At 32.4% G+C, this 12,101-nt stretch overlaps 2 protein-coding genes across 2 annotated transcripts in view; one reads left to right on the top strand and one right to left on the bottom strand.

The window, feature by feature from the left end:
- LOC139097260 (monocarboxylate transporter 1-like) overlaps positions 1-12,101 on the bottom strand; it is a 203,102-nt gene that overhangs the window by 80,954 nt on the left and 110,047 nt on the right. The window lies entirely within an intron of this gene.
- dgt1 (dim gamma-tubulin 1) lies at positions 91-1,601 on the top strand. The gene has a single exon (XM_070649053.1). It carries the CDS (start codon positions 206-208, stop codon positions 1,538-1,540), a length of 1,335 nt encoding a protein of 444 aa, XP_070505154.1. The 5' UTR covers positions 91-205; the 3' UTR covers positions 1,541-1,601.

Below are 12,101 nucleotides of genomic sequence, written 5' to 3' on the forward strand. Positions count from 1 at the left end.
TAAAAAAGTTTAGCGTTTTTTACCAAAACAATCTCAATGTTTACCACATTTTAGTAAAACATTGGTTGCTTAGAGCATTTTTACATAACTTTCATTGTCATTGAAAAAAATAAGCAAAAAGTTTTTCACAATATAAATTTAATTAATTTAAGTCGTTTTTAGTGATTTAAAAGCAATAAATCAGTGCTAAAAACATTTGTTGACTATGGATCAAACAACTCCAACAGTTATTAAGTGCAAATATACAAATTATGAATGTAATTCAACAGCCGAAAATAATTTTGGATTTTGCCTCAAGCACATTCTTCGAGATCAATCAACAAAAGCATCAAAAGAGTACACAACATGTAGTTTTACATCATCAAATGGAAATTCATGCACAAATGCTCGACCAACTGACACAACAACACCTTATTGCTATGAACATTCGAGAATGAATCAAATAAATAAAATGAAAGCTTCTATTGGACGGAAGAAGCAATTAGACTCGTCAGAAATAATTGTAAGTAATTTAAGCCACTATCTTCAAAATGAGAAATCAAAGCCACAATCGACAACAAAAATTGGCGAGGATGATGAAATAGCTGAGGAAATTTGTGTAACATCTAATGTCGATCCATTCATTGAAATTAATGCAAATGAACTAAATGGACGTGGAAGGAAAATTTTAGATTATGCTTCAGACGACAGTCCTGATGAGGATTCTGAATTCTCAGATACACCAATTACAACATTATCAAATACATGGTTTAATGAAATTGATAATTCTGATGACGAAAGTGTCGATTCCGAAGGTGACAATGATTTATTAAAGCACGCAGGAATCTTACAGCTTGAGGAAATTGTTAAGATATCAAAAGAGAAAATGCAGCGATTACAGTCCCTCTACATTGATCAATTCCAAAGGCTACAAAGAGTATTAAAGGATAAAAGGAAGAATTATTTACAGTCATTAAAGAAGGAAAAGGAAATTCATTCCAATATTTACGACCAGTATAAAGATTCACCAAGAGAACGAAAGCTTTATGCCAAATTTAAAGCAATGAACCATTATCATCAACGAAAGCACGGTGTTGAGGCTATTTTATATCGTAAATATCTTGAAAAACGTCAACAAGCTGAGCAATCACAAGCAAATGTTCCTTTAAGTCAACAGAAAAACGTTCCAAAATGTTCATTTTCTGACGGTGTCAAGTGCTTAGAACGACCATTAGTACACAATAAGTATTGTCGAAAGCACATAATGGAGGATAAGAAGCAAATATTATTCAAGTCATGCGGAATCGATAAATCTGGCATCGTTTGCCAAGAGCCTGTAGTTAATATATTTGAAGATTCTGCATGTGTTCTGCATACAAGCTTATATCAACTTCCACGAACCTACGTGAAAAAGAAGTATGAATCTGAGACAGAGGAGGATGATGTATCAATGAAAGAGATTAAGACCGAAATTTGTGAGGATATTAAGCCAAAGGTTGAAGAGATTGGTACTAATGAGGTGGAATGTGTTCCTGAAGACGAGGATATAAAAATCAATTAATGTCAAGTTTTCAAGACTATGTCAAGAATAAAAGAAATTTTTCAAAGTTTATTAGAAGTAAATTAAAGTAAGTTTTTAATCAAATAGTTTCCAGATACATCCAAAACTCAGAAAATTCAGCTGCACAACTCCATAACTTCCAATCGTATAATTCAGTTTCTTTTACATTTCGCAAAAATTCCAAAAAAACTTATTTTAATGAAAGTTTAATTCCATTTGTACAAAAATGCTACTATCTCAACTATCTGGAAGTTCCACATGTTGTACGAGAAAGTTTCTGTACCTATCAAAGAAAAATTATAATTTAAAGTTGAAACTTAATAGCAAGGAAAAAGTTTTCCATTTTCTGAAAAATTGCATTTTACACAGCGATAAACCGATTTTACAAACACGACATGATAAAGTTTTTAGCCAAGATGCTTCAATTAATGGTTGTGCCTTCAAGTTTATAACAAAATTATCCCACACTGTGTGGATTAAGATTGATTTTGAAGGAAAAGAAAATGAGGTTTTTGCAGGTAAAAAAGTTTCTAAAACCAATATTTTGATAAGAAGTCATTAAAATTATAAAATTACAGCTTTCAATCATTCTGTTGATGGGTTGTAAGGTTTGAATAGAGCTGTTTAGATATTGTTTATGTTGAGAAAGTGATCAGCTTTTGTTTCTGATAGTCGTGAACTTTGCTAAGCTTTTAGAGTAAAATGTACATTTTTCCACAACTATAACTCGAGTTGGCAACTTGACAAAATTGATAACTAGACCTACGGTCGCATAATGACATTTTCTCCGGTAAATTCCATTAAATATGTCATTCCTCTACCGTAGTCCTAGTTAGTAAGAAGACAACAATGTCAAGTTGTCCTTTTGGGTATAGCCTAATTGACATACGAATCCACGCCCTCTCAATTACATTCCAAGTACTCCTGCTTACTGTGCTACCGGGAGCTGTTAGATAACGTGATATATTGCTCATTTAAATCTGTTACTCAATGCAGTGCTAATTGAATAACTTTATCATTGTATTCAACCAAACAGCACATCCAACAACTAAATTTCCATCAAACTCTATAAGCCATCAAAATTGAATGTCATCCAGTTTACAAGATACTACTTCTGAATAGAGTTGAATCAAAACTTGAAGAGTTTTAACAAATTTTACTGTGTATAGTAAAACTGAGTAAAACATACCCTCGAAGCAGTTAAGTTTTCCAAATAAAGTAACTGCACGTCTAAAATACAAAGTATGAAATTGATGTGACTTCCATCATGTGTGTACGGTGACGTTAAAAAAGATTTTTTTACAACTTCTTTATACTTGAATTTATTCAACTTTGATGTCAACAAACTTTTACTTAACAAAGTTTGTGTTATTTGCCTTACTAGCTTTTTTTTTTACTGTGATAGTATATTTTTTACTACACTTTTAAGAGGTTGAATGATGATGATGAGGAATATAAAAAAATTAAGTTTTATAGTTATCTATTCAGTTGGCAAAAATGTCTGTACATAAGACTTGATAAATTTAACAATCGAAGAAGTTTGTCTTTCTGCAGTTTGGGAAATCAATTGAAAATATTGCTATTAATAGTTTATTGTGCTTTATTTTGGCAGTGATTAATGGACCAACTTTTATGGAAGTATCAATATTTATTTTGTCGAACTTATATTTATCGATATTTTCCAGTCTGACATATTTTGTAAGTTTATTGTGCTGTAAGTTTATAAAGAAAAATATCTGTTTTGTGCAGGATGGAACGGTTTGGTATGTTCAATATTTGTCGGACTTGAGTGTCATTTGGATAAGACAAATCTTTTAAAATTTAAGGAAATAGTTTAACTATCAAGAAGATCCTGTTTAATGTCGTGGGAATCCTTGTCAAATCTACAACACTTTATATAACAATTGAGAGATTGGTCTTTGTTTGGTATGTTGTCTAACCATTCGGGAACGGAGACTTTTAAACAATTAGATTTGGCTATATATTGCTCGATTTCTCAATTGCCACCTTGCTCAGACTCCAAAACTCTTTTTAAGTCATTTTCACAAGATTTCTTCAAGTGATTCATTCAAAATTAATTTGAAATCAGATATGGAATCTACTCGGGGTTCGGAATCCATATAAGAACTCAGTATCTATTCCATATAGCTGCCTTTCCCAACTTTGTGCTCTCTAGCTTGAGCTAGAGCTATGCTACCTAGACAATGAGATATTTAAACCTTAAATCCAATGAAGAATTCTTCCAACTTTTCAAGATAATCTTTTGACACAATAACGCTCAAGATATAGAAAAAGATGATATACTTAAAGCATACTTTTATCTCCAGTATAGAAAATATGGATGAAAAGAAATTCCTCAACAAATGATAATAGCGACGATCCAATATCCTTTACAATTCTTCTTTGTTCTGAGGAAAAGAAGCACAAAAAAAAACTTTAATTCAATTCTTTATTTCATCAAAAAGTTTCATTTTTTAAGGCCAAATATAGAATAATGGATGAAAACTCAATTAATTTTAATTAAAACTTATTCGTTGGCAATTTTTATTTTATTAAATGAACGACTACCATTGAGCACAAAAAAGGATTGAATCGTTTTCAGAGCAAATTTCATAATTTGATAACAAAAATTAGTGAGAATAAAATAATTTGCAGGAATGAAGAAGAAAAATGAGTGGAAAAGAGATGACAAGTCATTAAATACATATTCAACCAGTAGGAAAAAGGATTTTAATGAGATTAAATGTTTTTCTGATAATAAAACGACAATGAGAGATTTTTTTTGTGTGTTAAACGGAATTAAATGGTGAATAAAAATTCTTCTTGATGACTTGTTGGACGGTTAAGAGGATTTGGATTTGCCATTAACTTTGAATGACAAAAGTCTTTTGTGGAATGAAAACGTTTTGATGATCAGGAAATGATTTGAATAGTTGATGTGACCAGAAAGCTTTGTTTAAATGATTAAGGACATAAAGTTTGTTGGGATGGCAACTAAAAGACTTGGCTAATATTGAATCTTAAGGATTTTACACAGATTTCCAGATATTTTATATCAAAGCTATTTCCTTCGTTTATGATGCTCTAAAATTAAATACGGCATAAAACTTTAATATCACTAGCCATTAAGCTCTAGCTTGACCTCTACAATTAAATCATAACATTCCATCACATGTAGTATGCTCCATAAAAGCATTTATATTCAAATCACGGATCGCTCACACTATAGAACTCGGAAATCACAGCAAAATGTCTAAATTAAAAGAGTAAACAACACAAAAGAAGGAAATAGCTGAAAAGCATTAAACAAGCATCGTAATTGCTTGTAAAGTCCTTTATTATCACTAGCCATTAAACATAAGTTTGACCTCTACAATTAAAACATAACATTCCATCATATGTGGTATGCTGCATAAAACCATTTATATTCAAATCACGAATCGCTCACTCTATAGAACTTTTTTTAAAATGTAAGTCAAATATGATGCAGTGCAGTAATTTTGTGTTTATTCATGTTAAATTAACAATGATGCCACTAACAAACTTTTATTCATGTTCACATCAACTATTATGTGCTGTTTATTTATCAAAATAGAACAATCGGAAACACGTTTCTGCAATTACATTAAATTTGACTGCGACTTTAACATAAAACGCAAATGCGCTTAATGGTAAAGTCGCAAAAATTAATTAGACATTGTTTCACGCTAAAGGAATAAAAAAGTTGGTTGTAAAAGCTTGTAAGTCAAGGACGGAAGTTGAATTGTGCAAGAATAAGTTGTGGTACGTGCAAGACAAGATCTTTAAATTGTAAATTATTTTAGACTTAATTTCTTATTTTTTCGCTTTTTATTGCTTGGCAATTCCGAGTAGCATGATGCTGTTAACCACGTTAAGGCGTTAAGGTGTCGTCAGGACAACTTCGCGTCTTACCGTTAATATGGCGGCGTATAGATGCCCTAGCAAACACGCTATGCTGCTCGGGAATGTCGTATCAAGTCGCGATATGGATAAAGAGATGAGAAAAGTCGGAAGAGGATGGGATGATTTGGAACATGAAGACGCATTCATCTGCCTAAACCAGAAACACTTCATCCCTTTTTGTTAATTAAATCGGTTTATATTCCTGAATAAGCTTCTAACTTTAACCATTTAAGATTACATTAGAATATTATATTTTAATATCAAAGTAAGTGCTTTAGGAAGTCACTAAAATCCCACAGGACAACGACTCACGTCAGCCAAATGTTCCAAACTTCTTCCTACATCTTCTCAAAGCAGCAGCGATAGAAAAAGGATTCAAAAAAATTAATTTCGCCTTTTTTCCTCATTTCCATCTTTTCTTAATACGCGATAACAATTTTCCTTCTTTTTTTCTCATCTCAAAGATGTAAACTTTTTCAAACTCCCACCACTTCTTTTATTTTAAGTAGCGAACGGAAATGCGATATCGCTAAAAATTGTCTTTCAATTTTATTTTAAAAGCGAAAATGAAGAAGATGGAGCAATCTATTATTCTATCTAAGAATAGGAAGAGGAACAAGTGGAATAAAACGAGTATAAAAAAAGTATAAGAATGACAAAAGTTCCATAGAGTATAATAAGAAAACGGTGAAAAAAATGAGCTTTTTATAGTCATTTAAATTTATGCTATTGCTAAGTTTAATATCGTGTGAAATGATATGAAAATTCATTGCTTTATAACGAAGCATAAATGATATCATTGATTGCTTTAACAAAGAAACAAGATGTGAGCAAGTTATATAGTTGTCATAAAGCCATAATATGCAAAGCATGACTGAGTGATAATTAAAGATAAGTACAATCTGAAATGCTTTAAGAATATGGATAGATAAAAGTATAGCTGGAAACGTATGACGAGGTTAACGGGTAGGTGTCTTTATACTATTAAGTAGCTGTATTTTGAGTTACTTCTTACTTTTAAATATGTAAATGGCTGAAACGTCTTTTTGCAATTTAATATTCTTAAGGAAACTGAATGGCATAACCGAGCAACACAGTTGATAAAGGCTCCGTTATGAAGCTTTTGAAGCTCCACCGAAGCTCTATTATTGACAAAAAATTTTGCCTCCCTGTGACAGGGCTGTCAAAAGGACGGCTCCCAATTGCTAATAAAATAGCTTTGATGGATCTTCAAAAGCTCGATGGTAAAGCCTTCTTCGTTTGAATTAGTCGGGATAGTGAAGGCACTCCTTGTTAATCCACTCTAAATAAAAGTCCATATTAAAGGTTCCTGATTAATAGACCAAAACTTCCCGATCTCTTCGGGATCCAGAGAATTTCACTTTTAGTCTCAATTCCAGTCTCGGTCTCGATTTCGGTCTCAGCTCCGAGAATTTGCCGACTCGAGACTTTGGTAAAATCCTAAGAAGGACAAAGAAAATCCATAATTTTGAAAAATCTTAAGTCAATCCAGCCAATCAAAATCATAAATTGAATTTTCCAATATTTCAGCACAAAATTTGTCGACATCTTTTTTCATATCGACACCCAAAAATGTGCTTGAAATTTCAATTTATTTTTAGTCCTCATTCTAACATCTCCATCAAACAGCCTATTCTTTACCAAAAAAGAAAATTTTCAACAATATTATCGTCAACGGCAATCTTTTTCCCCAAAATAAAAAAGTTAAAAAATTGTGTTCATAAAAAATGCACGGCATGATTTTCAACTACACATGTTGACATGACACATTGTTCGTACACATTATACCTACTTAATTCCTCCCTTCTGTCACTTCTCAGTTACAGGCTTTTTTCTTTCTTTTTCCTTGTTTTTTTATTACACGAATAAAAAAATTGAATAAGATGAAGAACTGAAAGCTTTCATCAAAATTATTTCGTTAAGTGAGAAGAGTTTGTTGAAAAGAAATTTTAAATTAGACGATTAACAAGAACTTGAAGAAAGCCTAAGGATAGAGATGCTGATTTAAATTGAAAACTTTAAGATGTACATGAGAATATTCGTTTAATGAAGACACAATTCCTAGTGACACCAATGGAAAGGGGGTTGATCAGAATCCTATGAAGGATATAGTCATGGATAGACTTAGACCCGAACAGACAATGAGCATGCTCATGAGTTTTCTCACAAAATTTTGGGGAAGTATACTCATTGTTGCAAGAGATCGCGAGGAAGACCGAATAATTCCTGTATTGGATGTATTCAAACGGATGCTAGACTCCTTAATATCCCGACCTGGCAGAAGGATTCGAATATTAAAGCTGTCTTTAGACATTCCCTGAAGAATCTGACTTGACACTGAATTCGATTGAATTCCAACAATTTCGAATCAACAACCCGACTTGTGATTTAAAAATGACTATATGACTGCCAAATAGAGTCTGCATCCATTTAGTCCTCAACTGTATCACTCGGTATCGCGACTATAGACAGAAGACGAAGATGCTTTTCATTTTAAATAAACATCAACGAATACAATAGAAGAGAATACTTCAATTTCTGAAATTGAAAAAGTTACATTTTTTGCCATGCTTTCTCTTTGCTGTTGCTTCTTATTTTACTTAGAATATGAAATGTGAAAGGGGGAAAAATAGAACAGAAGCTTTTTTTCAATTTATCACAATATCCTAAGGGAATGAAAAAAGTGAATTGACTAAGATGGAAGTGGTATTAAAAATGGCTGCTGAAGATTGAACTTTTCTAATGCATAATCGAAAAAAGAAATATTTTCGTTATTGATACATTTTGTGAAGGGGTTAGGGGATGAATTTTGGTGTATTTTGAGCAGCATAAGATTACTCAATGGTTAAAGGATTTGTGAATATCTAGGATTACACATTGAGGGTTCTTGAAACAGCATCGAGATTGAGGTTTCCCGGATTTGTCTTGATCTGAATTTGACCTCAATCTCGAGAATTCTTCGAAGTCCATGCATCGGGAATCCCTAATAGAAATTGATCGGCACAGATCGAAACATTGTCCTCACGACGATGAGGCGGCAGTAATTTTAGATCCAAGTGACATCCTGCTAAGTTTCTTTCCTTCATCCAACTTTGAATTTGACTGTCATTTAGTCCTAAGTTTAATGCTTGAGCTTTATATTAAAGCTTCATCAGACAAAAGTAGCTTAAAATATGTGTCAATCGAGTGCATTCATTGTTTTATACTTCAAAAAATGATGCTCATCTTTAATCTTAAATATTCCACAAAAAACAATATGAATAATGAAAAGTAGCAAGTCAGGAAGCAGTATAGCATCAATTTTCTATTGTTCTGTATATAAATTGAGACAAAAAGATGAGAAGATTAAGAGCATAAGATAAGAGACGACAGAGAAAAAAAAATATTAGAAATGCTGATATTCAGCTTTTCTCTTCATCATCATTCTTCTTCCTTTGATGATTGACATAAAAAATTAGGTCAAATACGGATTATTACATGAGACATAAAAAACATTTCAAAAATGATAATTCCTCCTATATTCATCATATGTACATGTGGGATACATATGAGGATTGCTTTATAAAAAGTGTAAGGAAATATGTTTGTATCTGGAATATTTATCTAAGGTATGCAAAAGGTTCTTAAACATTTTTTCTCTCAAACATCCACTTTTCTTTGGGTTGGTGAAGAAATGTTGGAGAAATTTGCTAAGGTTGAGGTTGTGGTTCAAGTGATACAAATGAAGAAGGTTCTGCAATAGAGCTTTAAAGTCTCTGCCAAAAAGCTTTAAAAAATCTGCTAAAATTCTGTTATAAACACCAAATGGAAACCGATTCCACGTTGATGCCATATGGCAGCCATTTGGACTCTATCTGGGTTCCATTATGAATAAATACACTAACATTATATGAATGCCTCTTCATGTGACTTAATCATGATGAATTTTGGACGTAAACGAATCGGATCTATTCTTATTTGAGTTGTTCTGATGGAGAATACCCTGAACAGCACAGCATGTTCCCTATGGCACAGGTATGTCACTGTATTAACGGTAAGACTCGATGCTATGCTGATGACATTATGACAGCTGATTTTGACTCATTTTCAGGGCGAAAAATATTATTCGCCACGTTGTTTCATTCGGGACTATTGTACAACTATGAATTGTACAACTACAATACATTTTTCTGGATTTCAGACTTTGGTGGGAAGTTACATCTCACCAGCTACACTTCATATTCGTTGTGATAAAAAAATTTAATAAAATAAATTTGACAATATCCAATTTTTACAAGAGCACCCACTTGATGCCATAGCTGATAATTGAATTTTCTCTTTAACATAAACATTTATTCTTAAGTCATTTCATGTAAATCGACTCTCACTCCACCATGTTAGCGATTCGTGAGAAATTCTATTCAAATCTTCCCCCTTCAACAAGTTTCCATGTTTTAACAAAACATCCTGAAAAGTATAATAACTTTATCCCTCGACTTACGATTAACTTTTATCTGTTTATTCACAGACACATATACACGTGAGATATTTATTGGATCAAAATGTGCTTCCGCCATTAAAGCATAACAAATCCCAAACATCTATACAATGTGAGTAGGGAGAGTGCTCAGAATTGTATTGATATATGAAACGAATGTCTATCCCAATATTCTATGTGTATGTATACAGCTATAGAGCTTTATTTGATAGCGAAACATTTCGAGGCACAATAATCGTAAATCACTGATGATGCCTCAGAAAAAAGGTGAACAAAAAACGAGAGATGTGCGCATATATTCGATGATATAAAAAGGAAGCTTTTGTTTACTAAATCTTCCCTGATTACGTTAAATAAATTTTTTCCGTTCCTTATTCCATTTTTATTATTTCTCGTTTTACTTCCGACAATGTCAATCACATATTTTTACTATGCTGGGATATACATTATGATGAAAAATAAAATAAAATTCAATGCCAAATAAATACAAGAGATTATATTGATTAGGAAATAAATTGAGATGAGAGTTCTAAGGGGATATATATTAATAAATGTGTATATAGAAAGGGTCGTCAAAAATGTTTTTGAATGGTCTGCTTTTTTGTCTAGATTATCGGTAGATTTATATATGAAAAAATATCAAATTGTAATTAATTTAGGTGAATTTAGGTAGAATGTCCTTGTAACTGGAAATTAATGATGGATTTTGTTTAAGATTAATTGGTGACATTGAATAATTGAAAACGTGTTTTGAAAGTGAAATATTTTTGTAAACATCCCCGAGCTGTACAAATGAAGAATACAGCGCCACGGAACATTAACCAAAGAACTACCATTTGGAGCAACCATATGGCTGCTGAAAATATGCGGCTTCTATTAATGAACGAGTCTATTTGGATACCAGAAAGCTGTACGGAGTCTTCTACATTTGTGTCACTCGGAATCAACTTAATTCAAAGGCTAAATTAAGAATTAATTATGAACATCCATCTGAATCCGATTTGAACGATTTTCTGAAGGAGCTTTTTTGGTTGAAGGAGCCTATTGAAGGATTTTTAGAAGAATTTCTTGTTATTTGTTAAGTGAGCTACTTCCAGTAATGCGATAACATTTTTCAATTCCCGATTAAAAAAAAAAGCAGACAATTGACTTGAATTGATGCCAGAAAATCAAGCTCCAGACTGAAGTGACTCTGACTTGGAGCCAAATGTGCTGATTTGATTCAAATCGTACATTATGTCAGAGTCACGCCAAACTGAGGCCGGATTTTGAATCGATTAATCGAGATGGCTATTTGGATACCAGAACAGAACAAAATGCTAACTAGGAAACCGATACGTTTCAGTATTAACAGAAAGATGCGAATCTATCCTGACACAGAGTTGGCATGTTACTACCGGTCAGCGCCGAAACGGTGGTCGTTGTCTCCGGTGACAGGCGCCCATCGGGGTGCATACACTTTGCATCTGCACCCTTTAACATGAGATTTTGCTGCACTTTCTACTAGCCACAGCCTATTTTGCAGCACCTTCCATTCTTACGACAACCTCTTAGGGATTTACCTATTATATGAGTTATAACTTTACAACACATGCAATATCAATTTTGAAATATTATTGCACAACCTTCATTAAAATGCTATAAAATTCCTAAATCTCCATGTCACCTTAAAGTCTTAACAATATTCATAAAAATTATCACCCCAGCCAACGGTTACCCTCGCTACACAATTTTCTTCTGGTAATAATCCATCAAATATCAAATAAAAATCATAAAAATTTTACGAATTCATTAAATTTTCATAAAATTTTCAAGCGAATTCAATTGAGAGCCTGAAAAGGTTCAGCATAAAAGCTTAAAAATTTATACTTGAACATGTACAATAAAGGATGAATAAAGTTCACTTACGCTTTAAAAAATAAAATAAATATTTTATGAATTTTTTTCACCCTTTTTTTTGTACCTGTTCATTTCTCAATCCAATCGTCAGCGACTCGTCAAATAAATCTTTATCACTTATTCTTTAACGATCAGCTACGCTAACAGCAAACATCATCATCATCACAAGTAAATGACAATTTAAAAGTGAAATGAGTGTGTCTCGTGTGTCTAACTCGAAATATGGAGATAAGTTTTTTT

This window comes from Chironomus tepperi, unplaced genomic scaffold (genome assembly GCF_022539635.2).
Source record: "Chironomus tepperi strain 1889 unplaced genomic scaffold, CSIRO-AGI_Ctep_v1 contig_418, whole genome shotgun sequence".
Taxonomy (NCBI): domain Eukaryota; kingdom Metazoa; phylum Arthropoda; class Insecta; order Diptera; family Chironomidae; genus Chironomus; species Chironomus tepperi.

What these genes read in the sequence shown, in the direction of transcription:
- dgt1 (XM_070649053.1), top strand. Translation starts at nt 206, where the DNA reads ATGGATCAAACAACTCCAACAGTTATTAAGTGCAAATATACAAATTAT.